General features: G+C 46.7%; 1 protein-coding gene across 2 annotated transcripts in view; it reads right to left on the bottom strand.

Annotated features, from left to right (window-relative positions):
- The window catches only part of LRP4 (LDL receptor related protein 4), a 52,196-nt gene that overhangs the window by 6,681 nt on the left and 21,930 nt on the right, over positions 1 to 23,585 (bottom strand). Inside the window, exons 15-36 of one of the 2 annotated variants that reach the window (XM_082628611.1) lie at positions 23,364 to 23,540; positions 22,854 to 22,976; positions 20,722 to 20,930; positions 20,467 to 20,548; positions 19,580 to 19,685; positions 18,620 to 18,821; positions 16,972 to 17,161; positions 16,756 to 16,887; positions 15,683 to 15,823; positions 15,231 to 15,317; positions 14,952 to 15,123; positions 14,154 to 14,316; positions 13,806 to 14,031; positions 13,146 to 13,449; positions 11,546 to 11,764; positions 11,250 to 11,384; positions 10,005 to 10,113; positions 4,847 to 4,991; positions 4,475 to 4,588; positions 3,502 to 3,637; positions 904 to 971; positions 246 to 333 (exon numbers count right to left, since the gene is read on the bottom strand). In XM_082628611.1, coding sequence (XP_082484737.1) covers positions 246 to 333; positions 904 to 971; positions 3,502 to 3,637; positions 4,475 to 4,588; positions 4,847 to 4,991; positions 10,005 to 10,113; positions 11,250 to 11,384; positions 11,546 to 11,764; positions 13,146 to 13,449; positions 13,806 to 14,031; positions 14,154 to 14,316; positions 14,952 to 15,123; positions 15,231 to 15,317; positions 15,683 to 15,823; positions 16,756 to 16,887; positions 16,972 to 17,161; positions 18,620 to 18,821; positions 19,580 to 19,685; positions 20,467 to 20,548; positions 20,722 to 20,930; positions 22,854 to 22,976; positions 23,364 to 23,540 — 3,328 coding nt within the window. Of the gene's footprint in view, positions 1 to 245; positions 334 to 903; positions 972 to 3,501; positions 3,638 to 4,474; positions 4,589 to 4,846; positions 4,992 to 10,004; positions 10,114 to 11,212; positions 11,385 to 11,545; positions 11,765 to 13,145; positions 13,450 to 13,805; positions 14,032 to 14,153; positions 14,317 to 14,951; positions 15,124 to 15,230; positions 15,318 to 15,682; positions 15,824 to 16,755; positions 16,888 to 16,971; positions 17,162 to 18,619; positions 18,822 to 19,579; positions 19,686 to 20,466; positions 20,549 to 20,721; positions 20,931 to 22,853; positions 22,977 to 23,363; positions 23,541 to 23,585 lie in introns of those variants that run through there. The other variant, XR_014294744.1, reaches the window with a different exon arrangement.

Below are 23,585 nucleotides of genomic sequence, written 5' to 3'. Positions count from 1 at the left end.
GTCTATAAGGACAATCCCAAGCGTTGCTGTGGTCATGAAATGAGGAAACTACTTGGGCTGTGACTGGGGAAGAAGGGTACACGTTCAGGTTTCTGCCCTTCCCTTCTGCTGCTCTCACCAGGGACCCAACTTTGAAATGAGGCTGGTCATAGGTGGAATCAGTGAGCTGTCAACTTCAGGAGGTCCCAAACATGCTAATGGGACATACAGCAAACATACAGCCACTGCAGTGGGGCTGAGGTTACCTGTACAGCATCAAAGCCGCGATCACCACCAGAATAAGCAGAATACTGAGGAGTCCACCGATGACATAGCTGACGTGGAGTCCTTCCCCTAGGGAGAGCAGAGGGACGCTAGGTGGGGACCTCCGACAATCTTCTAGCTGGTGTGAGGGGTGGGAAGATGGAGGGCTCCTTTTGTAGCTGTTGCATCCCGTACCATCTGAGGATGGCTAGGGGCCTCCTTCTCAGAGAAGAGACCACAGTGGGAGGGGGGAGGGGGCTGAGAAGAAACCTATCACTGTGTCAGCATCTCTAATCCCGATTCCACTACCTACTAGCTGTGTGACTTAAAGCAAGATGCTTAACTTCTAAGCCTGTGTTTTCTCATCAGTTAAATGTCAATAATAAATTGCTCATAGGGCTGGTGGAGACTGAAGGTGAGTGTATATATACAAATACATATACACACATGCATGCGCACATAAATATGGCTTAGCAAGTGCCTAGCATACAGAAAGCACTCCATAAGTGGCAGCTATTATGGTTATTCTTTCTATGGATTTAGTCTAAGAAAAGGGTTCATCAACCCCAAAGAGTCCCCATGAAGGTTCTGCAAGATATCAATGGAGACTTAGATTCCTTACATCTTGTTTTTCAAAACAGTTGGGCACTGAGGACTTACCTGAAGCAGCAGGTACGGCCTCATTGGAATACGTGCAGAGGCCCAGCCGGGCATCCTTTTCAGAGCATCTGTGGGGCAGAGAAAACTGAATGTGAAGGCTACTTGTTTTCAACAAAGATCTTGCCTTCCGCCAGGAAATGGGGAAAGTCCTGTGAAGGACAGGGCTAAAGGCCTGGGAGTGGGGCTTTCAGATATGAGACTATACCAGACAGGAGATAGCGGAAGCAAGGAGAGGGCAGGATGAGGAAATACAGAGAAATCAGCATGAGCCACTGTCTTCAAGATGCTATTTAAGTGTTTTAAAATGTGTACTCTTTTTTGTTGTTGTTTTTGGCCGTGCAGCTTGTGGGATCCCAGCTCCCTGACCAGGGATTGAACCCAGGCCCTCGGCAGTGAAAGTGTGGAGTCCCAACCACTGGACCACCAGGGAATTCCCTAAAATATGTACTCTTTAAAGAGGATTCTTTAAAAAGGAGAAGCAGGTTTGGGAGTGAGCTGAAAGAATACTAAGGACATCAATAGCAGACGTTATTAAGCTACCAGCCAAGCAAACCTTGGATTGGATCAAGATTATCACAACGTCTAGAGAGACTTAAAAAAATATATTGTTTTTCTTTCCTTCATTCTTTCACAAGGGAATATGCAAGACATCCAGAGGGAGGGCTTGGATAACTAACTTGAAATGCTGAGACGGTAACTCCTTTGTGGCATGTTATGAGCTGGCAATTAAAGACATGTCTTAAAAGGCTAGAGAAAAGCTACCTGCAGGAGCATCTGAAACCAAGATGTACTGAGTCTTCAAATACAACTCTGATAGGAAGAAAATACCTGAGTAGGGTTCAAAAGTTTTCTAAATAAACCTGAATAAAATCAGATTAATAATGATTGTTAGTGCTTAAAATTTAGTGACAAAGGTACATGTTTATATCTGTTTGCTTTTGTATATAAACTCTTCTAACGAGAAAATGGGGCATATAGAATAAGTTTGATCATGTACAAATCTTACAATTTTAGGGATGTGAGTCTAGTGGTCTTATTTGGAATTATTACTATGTTTCTGCCTTCAGAATTGAAATCATGTGTTAATTATCTTTTAAGCTACCGTTGATATTAAAAATAATATTACAATGAAAAATGTTCTAATAGAAAAAGGCCTGGGAAGATAGACATCAGTATAGTAAGAGTAGGAAATGAAATCACTGTCTCAAAAAGATATCTGCACCCCCATGTTCAATGCAGAATTATTTACAAGAGCCAAGACATGGAAACCACCTAAGTGACCATCAATGGATAAATGGATAAAGAAAATGTGGTATAGGTATACAGTGGAACATTATTCAGCCATGAAAAAGAAGGACATTCTGCTAAGTAAAATAAGTCAGACAGAGAAAGACAAATACTATATGATATCACTTATATGTGGAATCTAAAAAAAAAAAAAACAAACCAACTCATAGATAAATTGATACCATACAGATTGGCAGTTGCCAGAGGTTGGGGGTGGACAAAATGAGTGAAGATGGTCAAAAGGCTCAAACTTCCAGTTATAAGATAAGTAAGTCCTGGGGATGTAATGTACATCATAGTGACTATAGTTAACAATATTGTATGTCTGAAAGTTGCTAAGAGAGTAGATTTTAAAAGTTTTCATTATAAGAAAAAAAAAGTATATATGTGTGGTGATGGATGTTAACTAGACTTACTGTGGTAATCATTTCACAATATACACATATATCAAATCAGAAAAAAACACTAAAGGTAATTACATATGAGAACTTATTTTTTACTCCTATCTGTATTTCCAGATGATTTTTTTGCAAAGTGTAAATAAAAAACATTTTATAAGACTTTCTCTAAATTGAATATAACATGATATTTCATCAATTTTAAGATGTGCATTTTTTCTATATTCTAATATCTCTGAGATAGGACTGTGTCTTACAATTAATGGCATCTCACAGTTGCTGTTGGTCATTTTTTCAGTTTAATCTCTCAAATCAGGATGCATTTTAAATTGACAGCACCTTCAGTCTAATGAAATATAATGTTTTACACTTAATTTGAGAGCTGTTCGTGGTTATGCTTATTTAATAACGGTGTGTGTGTGTGTGTGTGTGTGTGTGTGTACACATGCACATACATGCATGTGTGTTTGAGTGTTACAGGTCATTATAAACTAAGGCCATCACATCCCTGGGGATGTCCCAAGTTAAAAAGCCACAGCCCAGAGACCACTATGACTTGGTGGCTTCTAAGTAAACTGCAGGACAAGACCACGTGCTAAACTTGTTCTGTGAGAGCAAACGTCACTGAAAGAAAGGAAGAAGGAGGAATGCCAGGCAGAAACTCCTCCTGAGTGATTTCTCTCTAAAGCTCCTCTTAAAGCTTCTTGCCTTCAGAGCTAAAAAAAAAAAAGAATCACTTGCAACAACCTGCAAGTCTAAATATCATCTCCAGTCCCAGGCAGCAGGGACAGGTGGCTAATGATGTGATCTACCTCCTATCTGCCAGAATCATCAAGCTGGGCCTATGGTCTTCTGCTGGCAGGGGATGGCGATTTGAATCAAAGAGCCCTCAATTCCATACTGACCCACTTACCTCCCTTCCACCTCCTCCAGAGATGTGCGGGTCCAGCTGGTAGAAGAACGCAAGGTGGTCGGTAGCGTGTTAGGTAGCACGGGGCTCTTTTCACTTACGCTGGTAGCCCTGGGAGCTGGGGGCACCAGGCCAGGTACTGGAGAGAAAACAAGGACTGGAGTGGATCACTGGAGCCACAAATATCTACATATGGTCCAAGAGTAGCATGTGGAGAACTTGTTAAAGCAATCTTTTAGCTGCCCTGATCCTAGGCACCCCCATTAGATGTCCTTCTTAATACTGTACGTAAAAAGGATTTGGTTTCCAATATATTTTTTTTAAATAAATTTATTTATTTTATTTATTTATTTGGCTGCGTTGAGTCTTTGTTGCTGCGCACAGGCTTTCTCTAGTTGTGGCGAGCGGGGGCTACTCTTCATTGCGGTGCGCGAGCTTCTCATTGCAGTGGCTTCTCTTGTTGCAGAACACAGGCTCTAGGCACGCAGGCTTCAGTAGTTGTGGCACATGGGCTCAGTAGTTGTGCCTCACGGGCTCTAGAGCGCAGGCTCAGTGGTTGTGGCGCACAGGCTTAGGTGCTCCACGGCATGTGGGATCTTCCCGGACCAGGGCTCAAACCCATGTCCCCTGCGTTGGCAGGTGTATTCTTAACCACTGCGCCACCAGGGAAGTCCCAGTTTCCAATATTAATAGCTCCAGATGGGCTAGCTGGCCCACAAAGGGCAGGAAGAGAGAATAATGCACAGGTCACAGTAGGGATCAGGGAATCAGGAGACCTGATTTCCATCCTAGTAAATGCCAGAAGCCAGACAAACCTGGGTCTGTACCATTCCAAAGCTCAAACTCATTGCTCCCAGTCACTCTGCTGTAAGAACCCCTGAGGGGAAATCTCACCCAGAAGAACAAAGCTGAGGCTGCTGATCCCCTGCCCTTCCAAGGGCTCTGCTGTTCCAGGAGGCCAATTAGTCCAACTCACCAAGGGAGCAGGGCCGGCCATCAGGCTCGTCAGGACAGGCACATACAAAGTCTGAGGCTCTGGCAAAGCAGAGGTGGGTGCAGCCGCCGTTGTTCACACCACAGGCATTGGTCCCTGGGGGCAAAGCAGATGTGAACGTCTGGCCTGGGGCAGAATCAAGTCTCCTAATTTGACACTTCTCAAAAAGGAGGAGATTTGGGGCTACCTTACTCCCAGGGACCGTGGGGCAGGAGGGGTATAACAACTAAGAACTTAAGATGTGAACCAAAAGGCTCTCCTGTGGCTCTAACTGTCTTGGTTATTAACAGTCCTCAGGGTGACCGACCAACCCCACCAATGGTAAGGAAGCAGGCTCAGGACCCTGGAGTCCACCTGTCTGCCGCTGAGGGGAAACCACGATGATATCCATGAGTCCCTCCACATTCGCCAACACCGTCTCCTTGTTCCGGCCTGAGTACTTGTCAACACGCTGGATTGACTTGGTCTGCCAGTCTGTCCAGTAGATCCACCTGTCCTGCTACTCAATAGGGAAACCCCAAAAAGAGTAACTATTAATAGGCAGACCCTGGTACAGCTTCCATGCCTCAGCCCGTGTGTTCCCTCTGTCCAAATGCCCTCTTTTTCCCTTATCCATGTCAACTCCTGTGCATCCCCAGATAGACATTATCCAGGAAATCTCCCCCAATCCATAGAGAATTCACCATTTTCTCCATGCTGCTCTGAGCTTGTCCTCACTTCCACAGGTGAGTTTCGACACTCTATGGTCATTTGTTTACATGTCTATCTGTCCTGCCAGATTAAGTTCTTCAAGAACAAGAATGTGGTTCATTCATCTCTCAATTTCCAGCACTAATACTTAGTCCTCAGTCAGATGACCCAGTGGCTCAGTGAATAAATAAATTCCTGTACCTAGCAAACAGGAGTTTGCGGGTAAGTTGCGGGGGGGGGTGGGCAGTGATGGGGCAGTCCTTCTAGGTCCCTGTTCTTCTGGGCCCATCACTCAGAGCCCTGGCCCAAGTCCTCTGGTTACTTCTGCAGGCAGCTGCCCTCTAATGTAGTGATCCTGAGATTCTCTACCAGGGGTGGGGAAGGGCGATGTAGGTGGTTCCCCTCCCATCCCTGCAGTATATACATCAGAAACCTCAGGGGAAACTTGTAGACTGAAAAACTAAATTCAATATAATCCTGTAGTTTTACATTTGGAGTACAGTGGGGGAAAGCCTATCATTAAGTAAAGCCAGACAAAATCTTATTGGCCGGTAGGATATAATGTAGAATATAGATAGAGTGGATGTTTGTCAAAAAGGGACAAAGATTTTTTTTTAGTTGTTGTTTTTTTTTTAATTTATTTATTTTGTTTATTCCTCTTTTTTTGGGCTGCATTGGGTCTTCGTTGCTGCGTGTGGGCTTTCTCAAGCTGAGGTGAGCAGGGGCTACTCTTCATTGCGGTATGTGGGCTTCTCACTGCGGTGGATTCTCTTGTGGAGCATGGGCTCTAGGCACGTGGGCTTCAGTAGTTGTGGCACGTGGGCTCAGTTGTTGTGGTTCGTGGGCTCTAGAGCGCAGCCTCAGTCGCTGTGGTGTACCGGCTTAGGTGCTCCGTGGCATGTGGGATCTTCCTGGAGCAGGGCTCGAACCTGTGTCCCCTGCATTGGCAGGCAGATTCTTAACCACTGCGCCACCAGGGAAGCCCGAGGGACAAAGATTTTTTTTTTTTAACATCTTTATTGGAGTATAATTGCTTTACAGTGTTGTTAGTTTCTGCTGTATAACAAAGTGAATCAGCTATATGCATATGTATATCCCCATACATATCCCCTCCCTCTTGCATTTCCCTCCCACCCTCCTTATCCCACCCCTCTAGGTGGTTGCAAAGCACTGAGCTGATCTCCCTGTGCCATGCAGCTGCTTCCCACTAACTATCTATTTTACATTTGGTAGTGTACATACGTCAGTGCTGTTCTCTTACTTCCTCCCAGCTTACCCTTCCCCCTCCCTGTGTCCTCAAGTCCATTCTCTATGTATGCGTCTTTATTCCTGTCCTGCCCCTAGGTTCATCAAAACCATTTTTTTTTTTAGATTCCATATATATGTGTTAGCATACGGTATTTGTTTTTCTCTTTCTGACTTAATTCACTCTGTATGACAGACTCTAGGTCCATCCACCTCACTACAAATAACTCAATTTCGTTTCTTGTTATGGCTGAGTAATATTCCATCATATGTATTTACCACATCTTCTTTATCCATTCATCTGTCGATGGACACTTGGGTTGCTTCCATGTCCTGGCTATTGTACATAGTGCTGCAATGAACATTGTGATACATGACTCTTTTTGAATTATGGTTTTCTCAGGGTATATGCCCAGTAGTGGGATTGCTCGGTCATATGGTAGTTCTATTTTTAGTTTTTTAAGGAACTTCCATACTGTTCTCCATGGTTGCTGTATCAATTTACATTCCCACCAACAGTGCAAGAGGGTTCCCTTTTCTCCACACCCTCTCCAGCATTTATTGTTTGTGGATTTTTTGATGATGGCCATTCTGACCGGCGTGAGGTGATACCTCATTGTAGTTTTGAATTGAATTTCTCTAATGATTAGTGATGTTGAGCATCTTTTCATGTGTTTGTTGGCAATCTCTATATCTTCTTTAGAGAAATGTCTATTTAGGTCTTCTGCCCATTTTTGGATTGGGTTGTTTGTTTTTTTGATATTGAGCTACACGAGCTGCTTGTATATTTTGGAGATTAATCCTTTGTAAGTTGTTTTGTTTGCAAATATTTTCTCCCATTCTGAGGGTTGTCTTTTGGTCTTGTTTATGGTTTCCTTTGCTGTGCAAAAGCTTTTAAGTTACATTAGGTCCCATTTGTTTATTTTTGTTTTTACTCTAGGAGGTGGGTCAAAAAGGATCTTGCTGTGATTTAAGTCAGAGTGTTCTGCCTATGTTTTCCTCTAAGAGTTTTATAGTGTCTGGCCTTACATTTAGGTCTTTAATCCATTTTGAATTTATTTTTGTGTATGGTGTTATGAAGTGTTCTTTTTTTATTAATTAATTTATTGATTGATTGATTGATTTTTGGCTGCACTGGGTCTTTGTTGCTGTGCATGGGCTTTCTCTAGTTGTGTTGAGCGGGGGCTACTCTTCGTTGCGGTGAACGGGCTTCTCATTGCGGTGGCTTCTCTTGTTGCAGAGCACAGGCTCTAGGTGTGCGGGCTTCAGTAGTTGTGGCACGTGGGCTCAGTAGTTGTGGCTCGCAGGCTGTGGAGCACAGGCTCAGTAGTTGTGGCACACGGGCTTAGCTGCTCTGCGGCATGTGGGATCTTCCCGGACCAGGGATCGAACCCGTGTCCCCTGCGTTGGCAGGTGGGTTCTTAACCACTGCGCAACCAGGGAAGTCCAGGAAATGTTCTAATTTCATTATTTTACATGTAGCTGTCCAGTTTTCCCAGCACCACTTATTGAAGAGGCTGTCTTTTCTCCATTGTACACTCTTACCTCCTTTATCAAACATAAGGTGACCATATGTGCGTGGGTTTATCCCTGGGCTTTCTATCCTGTTCCATTGATCTATATTTCTGCTTTTGTGCCAGTACCATACTGTCTTGATTACTGTAGCTTTGTAGTATAGTCTGAAGTCCAGGAGCCTGATTCCTCCAGCTCCATTTTTCTTTCTCAAGATTGTTTTGGCTATTCAGGGTCTTTTGTGTTTCCATACCAATTGTGAAATTTTTTGTTTTAGTTCTGTGAAAAATGCCATTGGTATAGTTTGATAGGGATTGCACTGAATCTGTAGATTGCTTTGGGTAGTAGAGTCATTTTCACAATGTTGATTCTTCCAATCCAAGAACATGGTATATCTACATCTGTTTGTATCATCTTTAAGTTCTTTCATCAGTGTCTTATAGTTTTCTGCATACAGGTCTTTTGTCTCCTTAGGTAGGTTTATTCCTTGGTATTTTATTTTTTTTGTTGCAGTGGTAAAGGGGAGTGTTTACTTAATTTCTCTTTCAGATTTTTCATCATTAGTGTATAGGAATGCAAGAGATTTCTGTGCATTAATTTTGTATCCTGCTACTCTACCAAGTTCATTGATTAGCTCTAGTAGTTTTCTGGTAGCATCTTTAGGATTCTCTAAGTATATTATCATGTCATCTGCAAACAGTGGCAGTTTTACTTCTTCTTTTCCAATTTGGATTCCTTTTATTTCTTTTTCTTCTCTGACTGCTGTGGCTAAAACTTCCAAAACTATGTTGAATAATAGTGGTGAGAGTGGGTAACCTTGTCTTGTTCCTGATCTTAGAGGAAATGGTTTCAGCTTTTCACCATTGAGAATGATGTTGGCTGTGGGTTTGTCATATATGGCCTTTATTGTGTTGAGGTAGGTTCCCTCTATGCCTACTTTCTGGAGAGTTTTATCATAAATGGGTGTTGAATTTTGTCAAAAGCTTTTTCTGCATCCATTGAGATTATCATATGTTTTTTATCCTTCAGCTTGTTAATAGCTGTATCACATTGATTGATTTGTGTATATTGAAGAATCCTTGCATTCCTGGGATAAACCCCACTAGATCATGGTGTATGATCCTTTTCATGTGCTGTTGGATTCTGTTTGCTAGTATTTTGTTGAGGATTTTTGCATCTATGTTCATCAGAGATACTGGCCTGTAGTTTTCTTTTTTTGTGACATCTTTGTCTGGTTTTGGTATCAGGGTGATGGTGGCCTTGTGGAATGAGTTTGGGAGTGTTCCTCCCGAGGGACAAAGATTTTTAAATGATTGAGAATCCCTGTTTTGGCCCCAAGCTTGGTATACCTTTTTTCCTTTCTTGAATTATCATTACAGGGTTAGAACTCTAAAATAATGACATCTAATACTAAATAAAATGATTAGAAATAACACACACTGAGTGCCAGATACTCTGCTAATGCTTTTTGTATATTTCAGGAGGATACTATTATTAAACTTATTTATTTTATAAGTAAGTGAAACTTAGAGAAGTTCAGTATCTTGTCACAGTTGCATAGTTACTTCATGACCCAGGCAGAACATGAACCCCCAGAGCTGGCTCATGGGAGGTACTCACTCAATAAACACTTACCAACCAGCTACCTGCCTCAACACTCTGGCTCTCAGCCACTCCACACCTCTGCCCACTAAAGTAAGCTGCCTGAGTTTGCATGCTGGGACCACAGTACTGGGATCAACTGGGGAACTTGTTAAGATGAATATTCCTTGCCCAACCCTCAGGAGGCAGATTCTTTATATCCAGTGCCCGGGAATATGCATTTTAACAAGTTCCACAGTTGACTCTGTACAGCTGTTTGAGAGCCACTCCTTCGAATGTTAGAACATGGGACAGCAGAAGCAGCAGGGCACATAGTGGCAAGGCTTCAGTGTACAAGAATCACCCCTAAAATGAGCTTCCATAGCCAACCTGTTCAGTAGCACCTGGGGCTGAGGCTGCTGATGCAAAACCCCGAGGAAACACCCCTGTCAAGGAGGTAGTTACCTCTCTCCTGAGCCAGTACCTGAGTGAGAGCAAAGGGGTGCGACACGTGGCTGACCAAGACCTGCCGGAGCTTCCCACTGAGGTCAGCGCTCTCAATCCGGTCCAGATGGGCATCCACCCAGTAGATCCTGTAAAGGAAAGGAAAAAAGGCGGCTGCTGAAAACACTTGCCAGGGAGCCCAGCCCTGCCCTCAGGGAGCTAGCTGTCCCCTCCTGAGCTGAACTGGCAGGTGCTGTGAGCAGTCAAGTTGACTTGATGCGAGGTCACTGGGAATCCCCAAGCTGAAGAGCAGAACTTGGCTGGTGACTCTTAAGTGGGTAGGCCAGGGCTGTTCTGGGGAGGGTAGAAATCTAGTGACCTCGGAGGAGCCAGCCCCCAGTCTCATCTTCAACGACTTGATCACCCTTTGACTCCTACCCAAGAATCTAAGCCCAAATTCTTATGAACACCCTTCAAGAAGAGACTCAGTCTACAAAGAGCTCAGTGAAATTAATGGAAGAGGGCATTCCTCTCCTCCAGTCCAACTCTCCAGGTGACTCTGATTCCCCTCCCTTCTTCTGAGAGCAGAAAGGAGAACTGACTGCTTTGGAGCCCCTTCCTCCTTCTCCTCCTGCCCTCCAGTATTTTTTTTTTTTGGCTGCGTTGGTTCTTCGTTGCCGTGTACGGACTCTCCTCAGTTGCGGCGAGCAGGAGCTACTCTTCGTTGCAGTGCATGAGCTCTAGGCGCGCAAGCCTCAGTAGGTATGGCTCGCGGGCTCTAGAGCACAGGCTCAGCAGTTGTGGCGCACGGGCCCAGCTGCTCTGCGGCATGCGGGATCTTCCCGGACCAGGGCTCGAACCCGTGTCCCCTGCGTTGGCAGGCGGACTCCTAACCACTGTGCCACCAGAGAAGTCCCCCTCCAGTATTTTTAATCTAGATCAGGAATTGCAAATTCCAATATCTGATGGGATCAGGAGAGCAACAAATGCAAAGAATCAGCCGTTAACTGGATGGGGGGTAGTGGGATCTGTGGTCCAGCCAGAGGACATGCTCTGCTAAAGCATTCAAATGAAAAACATGTAAACCAGATAATCCCCGCCTGAGGGTCGAGTGCTGGATTCAGCAACACCTGCTCCAAGAATTTGTTCCCTCATACTTCTCACTGCTTGCTTTTCCCTACCTACCAAGGAGCTTTCTACTTGTTTGTTTTCACTACTTCAATCTCAACCATCCCCTCCTCTGCCCACCTGTTTTCCAGGAGGCTGTCTGGGACAGGATTCCCACCTGCGGGTATCATAGTCCAGGGTAAGGCCATTGGGCCAACCCAGGTCTGTGTTGATGAGGACCTTCCGCTCAGAGCCATCCAGGTTCGCCCGTTCAATCTTGGCAATGTGGCCCCAGTCTGTCCAGAAGAGGTACCTGGGACACAACAGTGCCATCAGCAAGGCATGGGAAGATGGCACCCAGAGGTCGAGAGAATACAGGGACACCCAGATAGCATTAATATATAGGCATCTTTCAAGAGCCTCTTCACCAGGCCCTTCTTCCCTGGGTCTCTTTTCTGCTGGCCAAAAACTTACCCCTTCCTGGGGAAAACGGCAATGGCCCGAGGTTCATCCAGGCTGTTGTTAATCAGCACTTTGCGGCAGGAACCATCTAGCCTCGATGCTTCAATGGTATTTCGGCCTGTATCTGTCCAGTACAGATTCCTGGCCACCCAGTCCACTGCCAGCCCATCGGTGGTCTTCAGCCCACGCCCGATCACCGTCTCCATGTTGCTGCCATTCAGATCTGCTCGCCTTGGGAAACAGCCCAGGGTTGGATGACTGACCAGATCAGCAATAGGCTGATACCCCTTTCATCCATGTTCCCATAATTGGATTCCCACTACACTGTAAGATCCATAGGGGCAGGGACCAAGTATTTATAAGTACATTCCTCAGCGTCTAGCACAGTAGGTATTCAAAATATCTGCCAAATTGAATAAATTATTGGGAGGACAGAGTGTTTCCTGCTGTAAGTAGGGGGCATTTGGGCCCATGTCTTGCCAAAAGACAGGTTAATAAACCCCATATACCTTCAGGAGGAGACGAGGATTGCTAGATAGTGATTATGAGAAAGGGCAGATTTTTCCAACATCTACCGTGCATTTTTATAGCAGTCCTACACCAGGGAATTCAACCTCAGGATGGGGGGCATGTCACAAATACACGGGGGACTTTTCTTAACTACATATGCCCACCAGCTCCCAGATTCTAATACACCCGTCAAGGAGAACAAAAGGGAATGCTCCTGTTCTTCCACGTGAGAATCTCTGCCATGGTAAAACCCTCTAACTGGTGACAGGGTACCACATTCCTCAGCTATGTCGGGGTAAAAAATTGGAATAATAACAAATAAAACAAAAAATATTAAAAAACAAAACCCAACACCACCTTGTAAATAACCATAAGCCTTGGCATTTGGCCAGCGTTCCTGCATTATAATACAGATACTTGGTTTGGCTACATGGCCAACTGATCAATGAGTCTTAGAGGATCACTGGAGCTCCTGCAGAGCCCAATGGTAGAGGTAGAAAGCTCCAGGTCCCCAGCCTGACTTTATCTGTTTGTTTTACATACTGGGCTTCTATTAATCTTTTTTTGTTTAATATTTATTTATTTATTTGGCTGCGCCGGGTCTTAGTTGTGGCATGCAGGATCTTTTTTAGTTGCGACATGCGAACTCTTAGTTGCGGCATGTGTGTGGGATCTAGTTCTCTGACCAGAGATCGAACCTGGGCCCCCTGCACTGGGAGTATGGAGTCTTAGCCACTGGACCACCGGGGAAGTCTCTATTAATCTTTAAATAGATAAATTCCCTGGCGGTCCAGTGGGTAGAACTCCGCACTTCCACCACAGGGGACACAATCCCTGGTTAGGAAATCCCACAAGCCGAGTGGCGTGACCAGAAAAAAAAAAAATCTTGAAACACTTCATAATCTTTCAATAAACAAAAGAAAACAAAAGTTTGAAACTGCTGTAAGTGATAACACTATAAAGCATACAGTTCAGGGTCAGAACTCACTATCCAAGTTGTGGAATCACTTAGTCCATTTAGAGGTCAACACAGACCATAACCTCACCCATCAGAGGTCAGAAGCAGGTCTGTGTCCTCTAGAGGTTTCGGGGACACTCATACCTGATAACATCCAGGAACACATCTGTGTAATAGACCTTTCCATCCACACTGTCATAATCCAGGGAGATGACATTGTTGAGCTCGGGAACGGGCACGTGCACATCTGTGTGGTCGCTGGTGTCCAGTGAGATACGCCGGATGGAGCCGCGGCTGGAGAAGAGCAGGTAGGTCTCAGGAGAGGGGTCACAGGTCTTCCCATCTCCCTTCAGCTGGATGCCAGTGGGGCAGGCACAGGAAAAGCCAGAGGGCCGAGGCAGGCAGAGGTGAGAGCAGCCACCATTTCTCGAGCTGCACTTGTTAAAACCTGAGAAAGAGAAGCACGAGTTTTGACACCCAGTCTGAAATATGGTCTGAATCTTGTAAGGGCCCTAGTTTTTTGTGCCTGATTGTCTGCTATTCTACATAAGAGGATTCGGTGCCTGGCAGGGAAGAGGCAGAAGGAGCAGGGGTGTCTCCAGGAGTCCTCTGAAGGTGACAGCACCGTGCTGCTGCAGTACCAGCCATACCCACAGGGAACACAGCCTGATCCTGCAAGGGGGCTCAGGCAGGTCCCTGTCTCTCTGGTTGTAAAGGCATCTCTGTGCTCTGGATGTATCTCTGATGTTGCGATACCCCCAGAAAGTCAGAGGCTCTGGCTTACAGCCCTAGGGGTCTTCTCACCCAGTGGCTGTGCCCTGTCCACAGCCTGGATGTCCATGAGGCCTGGCAGGTTAGACCTCACCAGGATGACATTGCTGCCAGTACCCTTGTCGGCACGGTGGATGCTACGGGTCTGCCAGTCAGTCCAGTAGATATAGGAGTCGAGCAGGGTGAGGCCATATGGGTGCTGCACAGGTGACACCAGTGTGTGCCGACTGGCACCATTCAGATCAGCAGCCTCGATTCGCTGTAGAGGAAGGAGAGGGTGAGGGGTGGCTATCAGAAGACTGGGAGCCCTCAGCGGAAATCCCAGATAGGCCCCTCCCATATCCCCAGGCTTCTGCCAAGCGGCAGGAGCAGGACCCTCACCTCCGTGTGGGCATCAGCCCAGAGCAGTTGGGAGCTGGCCTTGTCCACAGTCAGTCCATTGGGCCACCCTAGGTTGTTGCTGATGAGCACGGTACGGTCTGAGCCATCCATTCCAGACCGCTCTAACTTGGCATTCTCCCCCCAGTCTGTCCAGTACATGAACCTGGGCAAGAAACAATACTAGCTGGTTATTTCCACAGTTCCTGTATACTGTGAGTACTTAACAATATGCCAAACACTGTGAAAAGTATTTAAATGCACAAAAAGGAGTTGCTGCTTAATGAACACAGAATTTCAGATTTGCGAGATGAAAAAGTTCTGGAGATCTGTTTCACAATAATGTGAATGTACTTAACGCTACTGAACTGTACACTTAAAAATGGTTAAGATGGTAAATTTAGTGTTATGTTTTTTACAATTTAAAAGAAGTACTTTCCATGCATTATCCCACTTAATCCTCACAAGGTCCACAGGCATGCATTTTCATTATCGGCTCCGTTTTAAAGGCAAGGAAGCTGAGGACCAGGGAGGTTAAATATTGGACCCAAAGTGACAGACTCAGCTAATAAATGGTGAAGAAATTTGAATCCTGGATTTCTGATTCCGAGGTTCATGCTTTTAAACTCTACACTATACTGCCACCCTGAAAGAAGTCACAAGGAAGTGGAAGCGCCCCAGAGAGGTCAGTCTCAGTGCTCCTTTGAAGCATGCTTGCTCTCCACTGCCCCCCTTCACCCCATCCTTCGCCCCAGCTGAGCCAGCCCATCCCGCAGCCTGGAGACACAGAAGTGCTCTCACCCCATCTCGTGGTACAGTACAATGGCACGGGGGCTGTCAAGGTTCTGCCACACCAACACCTTCCGCATGGACCCGTCCAGGTTGCCCACTTCAATCCGGTTGGTTCCCGTGTCTGTCCAGTACACTTTCCGGCCAATGGCATCCACTGCGAGCCCATCTGTGGTCTGCAGCCCTGCAGGAAGTCAAGACAGCACACTGGCTCCTGCCTTAAAACAGATGGGATATCTCCCCCAGCTCTGTAGCCAGACAGGTGGTCCCTGGGCTGGGAGCAAGGCCCACCTGTGGTGATGATGTCCTCATGCTGTGAGCCATCCAGATTGGCACGGCTGATCCTGTGCAGCGTGCTGTCTGACCAGTACACTTTTCCTGGAAAGGGAAGCCTTGGCTCAGCCTGGACTTTCACCCCGCCCCCCAAAGGAACACACACAGCTAACATGCCCTGAGACACCAGGGCATGTCAGAGAGCCCTACACCCCTGAGCAGAGGATATCAAGGGAAATATAGAAATATCATAGCAGGATAGCTCTTGGCAGAGATGAAGAGGAAGGCCCCCAAACCCCATGCCCTCATAACCAAAGAGAAAGTGCTATAGAGGTGGGGCAGGGGTCGTGCCAGAGGGAACGGGGAGCCCCCAGGCTCTTACCAGGAGGCAAAGGTGGTGGGAAAGCAAGGGCAGCAGTTGCTATAAGGCAGGGACAGTGGGCCAGGAGAGAAGGGAGGGCTACACAGACCTTCCTGGGGATCCACTCCAATGGCAATGGTGTTCTTCATGGTAATGTTGATTGGTACCACCACATCGGCAAAATAAGGGATGTCCAAGGAGACCATGCGTATGTCTATCCTCCTGGCGAAGATGAGGAAACTGTTCATGCCTGCCCAGGTGGGGAGAGAAGGAAAGAGGACAGTCATCCTAGCACAGCCATTAAGAAGATCTGGAGTAAGGCAAACTGAAGTTCATGCCCTGTCTCCAGTAGTTTTTAGTTTTGTGATCCTGGGCACATTACTTAAATTGTTTAAGGCTCACTTTCATCATCTGTAAAATGGGGACAATAACAGGGTGGCTGTAGGAATAAAAGAGATCACGTACAGAAAACCCTTAGCATTGGGTCTGATACATAGTCATAACTCTTTATTAATATCATGAAAATGAATCTCTTTGAAAGACCTTTTACCATGAAGTTTAAGAAACTTCATGTTAGGTGAAGGAGGGCTTTACCCACAACCTGAGAAGCACAATTCAGAGCTCCTTTCTTGCTCTAATTCCCCAGGAAGTTAGGGTTCAAATGCAGCCTACCATGCAGCAGCCCCTAGGGAGAAACCTCAACATCCAACATCTGGGCAGCCAGGTCCTGCTTCTGAGACCTTTCAGTTAAGGTTATACGAAGGTTGTGCTGGTTGTGTGTACTCACAAAAGTGCCATTTCCAAAGGAGGTACCATCAAATTGTAGATATCATATGTTCTAGTATTTACTATACCAATTTTGGGCAGAAGGAACAAAACTGACTTGTTCTAACAGAACCAGTATATTATGACAATTTCCCAACAGATAAAAGTAACGTGTCTGAGGAAGGAGCATCTTTTTCTAATATGCATGAAGACACCATGAGACCTAGTTGGATCCTGCTTCTAATCCTGTCTACCTGCTCCTCTGGACCTCTTCTTTTTTCTAAAAGCTTTGTCTCGCCCCTAAGCCTCTAGAAGCTTAGGTTTCTCAGACCACACCAGAGTCCACTTTCAGGGAAGAAAGAGAGCCACTGCTCCTCCCAGAGAGGCTCTATCTAGGTCTGTGATGCTTAGACCTACCTGGTGAACAGGTCTTGCCATCAGGCATCAGGTTGATGCCCGTGGGGCAGGTACAGCTGAAGGCACTTGGATTTGGGGACCGAAGACACAGGTGGCTGCAGCCGCCATTCTCCGTAGCGCATGGTGTGGACACTGGGTGGAGAGGAGTGGGTCAATGGGAAGGACCGTTGCAGAGGGAAGCAGAGGAGAAGCAAGTGTGGGCCAAGGGCTGCTTACCTGGGGGTCGCCGGCGGTGGAAGACGTGGATGTCCATGAGGTTTTCCAAGTTCTCCTGCAGGGTCTCCCGGTCCAGTCCCGTCAGCCGGTCGGCACTCTGAATACTCTTGGTCTGCCAGTCAGTCCAATAGATGCGCTCTCCATAGAGGGTCAGCCCAAATGGGTGGGGCAGCTGGCTTCCAATCAGTACCTGCCAGGGACCCAGCACTTGTGTCACGCCCCAGCAAGTCCTGACAGTACAGAGCAGTGGTCAAGGGCTCAGGTGAGGAGGCAGGATGCAGCTCCGCCAGTACCACCTGCTGTGTGACCTTGAGCTAGAGCTGGTTATAAAATCTGAGGCTTGGTCAGCCAATCTGTGATATGATCATGACAGTGCCTGGCTCCAAGGGTTGCGTGATGATTGTAAAAGATCATGGATTATTTACATAATCTCAAAGTGTCTCTACACAAATTACTTATTAATTACAAAAGGAGAAAGAGCAACTTTACAGTGGACACCACCTTAACTGCACAACCAAAGTTGCTATCACAACGATGGGACAAGCTGACATCAGTGGCTACTCATAAGACACATTGAAAACTCAGGACACGACTTTACTTACTGTAGTATTTCTGCCCCAAATGCATAATCTGAACTTAATCACAAGGAAACATCAGACAAACTGAGGGACATTCTACAAAATAACTGGCATTTACTCTTCAAAGATACCAAGATCAGGAAAGACAAAGACAGGCTGAGGAAATGTTCCAGGTTAAAGAGACATGATTACTAAAAACAACTGTGATCTGGGATTGGATCCTAGACTAAAAAATAAAAATAAAAAAATAAAAAGCTATAAGGACATTATCGGGGCAATTGGTGGTGAAATTGAATATAGACTGTGGATTAGATAGTAATATCGTATCAATGATAAATTTCCTGATATTGATCATTTTACTGTGATTATGCAAGACAATGTTCTTGTTCTTAGGAAATATGCACTGGACTATTTTGGGTTCAACGGCAGGATGTCTCCAATTTAATCTCAGATGGTTCAGAAGAATTGTGTGGTGTGTGCGTGTGTGCGTTTGTGTGTGTGTGTGTGTGGACAGAGAGAGAATGAGAATGATATAACAATGTGGCAAAGCACTGAGTAGAGTTCCCTGTGCTATACAGCACGTTCACTTTGCTGTACAGCTGAAACTAACACAACATTGTAAAGCACGTATACTCCAATAAAAATTAATAAAAAACTATCTTCAAAGTTGCTATCAAAAAAAACAATGTGGCAAAATATTAGTTATTGGTTCTTTTGACTATTCTTACAACTTGTCTGTAGATTTGAAATTATATCAAAATAAATAATAAAAACAGAGAGAGAGAGGTCATGGGCCCAGTATGCAACTGGTGATTAATTAGCATCAGTGGTGATGGTTATTAGGAAAGCACTTATACCTCCAGCCCACAAGCCACACGATCCCTAGTTTCCTTTCTTCATCAAGGAGCAGGGACCCTGGGCTCTGGAGCACAGCCGCAGTTTCAGAGAAATAGCAAATGCACCATGCTGGACCACCCCTAGGCTTCCCTGGGTCCTGTTAGCTGCCAGCCAGGAAGCACCGCCCTGGAGGCTGTCAGGGTTGTGGGAGGATGCCTTAGTGCCACCCTTACCTTCCTTTTGCTGCCATCCAGTCCGGCAAATTCAATCGTCTTCATGCCGGCATCAGCCCAGTATAGCCGCTGGGACCCATAGTCAATGGCTAATCCATTAGGCCACGTCAGATTAGAAGAGATGATGACCTGACGACCTGAAGCATCCATGCCAGCTCGTTCAATCTTGGGGCTTGCACCCCAGTCCGTCCAATACATGTACCTGGGCACAGGCAAGGGAGGTCTTACAAGCCTTCCAGTTAATACCCAGTGGGGATTCAGGGTTCCTAGGGTTTGAGGGTTTCTGCTTGCTATAGCTACCCCAGCCTCTTGCCTCAGTTCCCAGCCCCATCCTGGGTTCTGGTCTTGTATCTCACATCCCTATCAAAAAGCACCCGAGGATCTTAAATGTTTCCTTGACTGGATGGGTCAAATAATTATGGTATATCAACTTAACAGAATTCTATATAACCATCAAGAAGAAAAAAATAGATCTATATAGTCAAATGGAAAAATAGCTAAGATATATAGCCAAGTGAAAACCCAAGTTACAGAAGAGTATGCCATTGTTGTCAAACCAAAACCATCACCTCCACCGCTACATGTACACGTACACATAGAAGAAAATCTGGAAAAAATACCCTAAACTGTTAACCACAGTTATTTTTGGAGAGTGAGATTATAGGGAATCTTCACTTGCTACAAACTTTTTTTTTTAAAAAACAATGGATTACTTTGGTAAGCAGACCAAAAAGCCAACCAACCAAACAAAAAAACAGAAAAAGAAAAAAAATTTAAATGTATAAGGTTTCCTTGTCCGTGAAGGAGACAGAGTTGTCACGATGCTCTGTGGTTTCTACAGCTGCTCTTGCTTCCTTGGTGCGCCCGTGAGATCTAGCCACTCTCTCTAACCTCCAGACTCCCCTCTAGTACTCAGATCTGGGGATGGGGGGAACTTGTTCCAAAGGGGCTGGTGCTCACCCGCCCATGGGTTCCACCACGATGTCCCGGGGACGATCAAGGTTTTCCCAGATGAGTACTGTTCTCATGCTGCCATCCGTGTTGGCCACTTCAATCCGGTCTGTCCCTACCAAGAAGTAAGGGGCAAAGACATTAACTAGTCTTGGTCACTCACCCTCTTACCTCCCATGCCCAGCACAGAGCATGGCATGCCGTAGATGCTCAAGAAATACTTTGTGATAAATGCGCAATGGATATTTAGTGAATTGAATTTCAAGAAGAAATTCAAGGAAGTGATCAGTTCCATTTCGTGGAAGAGTAAGGCTTCCTCAACCCAAGGAACCCACTCTGTCCTATAATTTAAGGCAATGCTTCTCAAACTTTAGTGTGCACAAAAACCAGAAGAGCTTGTGAAAGTACAGATTCCTGAACCTAACCCCCAAAGATTCCAATTGAGCAGGTCTGACGTGGGGCCCAAGAATCTGCATTTCTACCAAGTTCCCAGGTAATGCTGATGCTGATTCTGCTGGGAACCACACTTTGATAGCTCTGGTTGAAGGCATTCCCCTTACCTTCCACATTTATCTGCCTAATAGAAAATGCCTCTTTTACCAAGACAGCGATGGAAGGAAAACCACAGGGCGTAGGTTCCTTATCTGAAATGATGCAAAGCATTCTCAAGCATCAGCTGCACAGCAGAAGTAGCCACCACTTGAATAGCAAATGCCAGACCCTCAGATGTGAGCTGCTAACTTCAGCTCGGCAGCAGCCCAACCACTCCTGACCTACCAAGGACTTCAGATCAAGACAGAAATGGTCTAGGAGGGGCACTGGACCCTTTGTACCCGAGGCCAGGGTTTTAAATAAGAGGATCCCAGAGAGCCAGGCCATAGTTGCCCTCTACATACCTGCATCTGTCCAGTACAGCTTGTTGGTGACCCAGTCAATGGCCAGGCCTGCCGGGCTCTCCAAACTAGTATCCACTACCACCTAGGCAGGAAGCAAAGCTGTGTCACCAACTGGACTTACACCCCAGCTCCGGGGCCCAAACTCCACCAACTCACAGGCTGGCAAAGGTAGGGGAAGCCCTTACCCAGGAGAGGGTGAATTCCATCCCTCAATCTCTGCCCTCCCCGAGGGCCTGGGCCCATGCTGGGCCCTACCTCCTGTCCTGTTCCATCCCACTTGGCCCTGCTGATGGTGTCAGTGCTGACATCCGTCCAGTACACGTGGTCATCCCGGGAGTCCCAGTCAAGGGCCACAGCACTGCGCACGTCAGCCAGTGGGATGACATCGTCGGACAGGTCCTCTGTGTCGAAGCTGATCCGACGGATGTCCATCCTTCGGGCAAAAAGCAGGAACTTGTCAAGACCTGATCAAAGGCCGAAAGGGGTCTTCTTTTAATGCTCTAAATCCAATAACAGTGACAGACACAGGCGCTCACCTGTGTGACATCTGGTTCAATCACACTTCCTGGGGTCTGGTGCCCTTTGTCCCCTACTCTTCACACCTCAGGCCCCCTTTGAGCATCGGGCAGCCCGTGCTGGCACAATCAGACTTTAAGATCCAATGGAAGTAGACTCGACCAGGGCCCAGAGGTGCATCCTGTTTAAGCGTCTGTCAGCTTCCTCTCAGCTTGCCTCTCCTGTTACTTTGCTCAGTCTCCTCTGGTGTACTGGCTAGGTCACTGTCAACCCCACCCTGCCTCTCTGCCTCCGTGTCCGCTTGAGTACTTCTGCTCCACTCCGTCATCTAGATCCCTTCTTCTTGCTCTTCACGACTTCAGCCAATAATGACTATTTGCAGAGCACGTACTCCTTGCCAGGCACCGAGCTTGGTGCCTTTCTTGCCTTGTCTCCTTTACCCTCATAACAACCCTTTGTGGTTCATGCCATTTTTATTCTCATTCTCTGGATAAGCAATCCTGAGGCTAATAGGGGCCAAGTAACTGGTCCAAGATCCCACAGCTACAAAGCACCGAAGCGGGGACTTGAACTCAGGTCTGACTCCAGAGATGGAGCTCTGGCCACACCTCTATAGAGCTTCTTCCCAGCTGGCTCTTTTCCATCCCCTGCCCCTATTCTGGTCTGTGTGAATATTTCCCCGTATACAATTCTGCTTGGAAAGGCACTTCCTGCCTAAATTTATCAGCTGTCTTCTTTTAAGTTCTGGGAAACCTTTAAGGGGAAGTTCCTTGCATCTCATTAAGACAACATGGGAAAAAGCTGGGCACAAAAGAAGGCAAGGAAATGAGGTTCTCAATCAAAGTGTGTTGAATGACCACTGCCCCTGTTCCTCTGAATAGTTTTCCTAATTTCACTCTCTGGAAAAGACCTAGATAACCAGAGAAAATTGATTTTAACCAGAGATAAAAGGATCAGTGGGCATACAGCAGTTAATGAGAAGAGCTATGATGTGTGAGGAATTACCCCAGCCCCTTGCTGGTTGTGCTATACATCTGGATCACTCTTCTCTGGACTATTCCTAGGAAAAAGCACCTGCACCACTGACCTAGACAAGGCCACCCTCTCAAGGCAATACACCTTCAGGAGCTCAAAGGAAGCCAGAGTAGCAGTTCAGGGAGCCCCCTGGGAATCCCATTATCTTTCACTCACTAGGCACTTATTTATCCAGGGCTTATGTATGCAGAGCACCGTCAGAAGTCCTAATCTTACTCTATGGTTTCAGGGCTGAGAGAAAGTCTGTAACAGGGTGAGGCTAAAGGTAAAGAGCTAGGAAACCATTCCCCTGCTTTGTAGAAGGGCCTGGAACCCTCTTGCTGCCTACAGACAAAGCATCCTGGGTGAAATGATACACAAGCCTGGCTGCAGGAGTTCATACTTGACTGGGTGGTGTCGCTGAGCCTTCAGGGACTACTGCTGGGCCCTCAGCCCTCAGCTTTTTTTTTTTTTTTTTTTTTTTTTTTTTTGCAGTACTCAGGCCTCTCACTGTCGTGGCCTCTCCCGTTGCGGAGCACAGGCTCTGGACGCGCAGGCTCAGCGGCCATGGCTCACGGGCCCAGCTGCTCCGCGGCATGTGGGATCTTCCCGGACCGGGGCACGAACCCATGTCCCCTGCATCAGCAGGCGGACTCTCAACCACTGCACCACCAGGGAAGCCCAGCCCTCAGCTTTGACATTGGAGCCCTCAGCCTCTTACATCCTTCCTCTCCAGGGGCTACCTGAGGAGCCCGGCTCCTCCCCACAACTGGCAATCCCTGAACTCCTATCCCTTGTTCCTTCCACCCACCCTCACAAGGCATGTCCAGTGAGGCAGGTGCCCTAGACCCACTTACTCTGGGCACAGGCGTGGCTGCTGATCTTGCGGAAGCCAGTGGGGCAGGCACAGGTGTAGTTCTGTCCACTGGGCAGACACAGGTGTGTGCAGCCTCCGTTGTTGTCCCCACAGCGGTTTTTCCCTGCTCAAAAAGCCCAGAGCAAGAAGGTCGGGTAAGACCAAAGGTTGGGAGAAGTGGTCCCAAGGCTAGTGAGTAGTGGTTTAGCAAGGGTATGAGTTCCCTCAAGGGAGGAACTACGCCTTATTATTTTTTATATCTGCCCCACCTGTGAGCAGAGTGAATATCTAACACACAGGAAATGTCTGCATGAATTAGATGGGGACAGTGAAACTGGAAAGCCTTTCATGAGTCTCAACGTCGTGCTACCCTAAATGTCCAGCAGAGGGAGGGATTCGCCCACATCAGTGCTAATTTCACATTTCCCCGCGGGGAAACAACGGCAACTGTGACAGGTGCAAGGAAGGTTCTCAGAAGCACTGGAGGCCCCCCAGGTGGGCAGTCTTTTACCTGCAGGCTGGCGCTGGGGGTGCAAGGTGTGGATGTCCATGGGGAAGTGCAGTTTGTTGCGAATGATCTCCTGGTTCTTGCCGGTGAATTTGTTAGCACTATTGATACTCTTGGTGTGCCAGTCTGTCCAGTACAGGCTATCTTCAAACACGGTGATGGCAAAGGGGTGCGGGAGGCCTGGGGGAAAGTCCAGGATTACCTCAGGCTAGACATGGCCTGCCT

Source organism: Mesoplodon mirus, assembly GCF_964341445.2.
Source record: "Mesoplodon mirus genome assembly, chromosome: 7".
NCBI classification, from domain to species: Eukaryota; Metazoa; Chordata; class Mammalia; order Artiodactyla; family Ziphiidae; genus Mesoplodon; species Mesoplodon mirus.
Note: the sequence above shows the minus strand (reverse complement) of the source record. Positions and strands in the feature narration are given on the sequence as shown.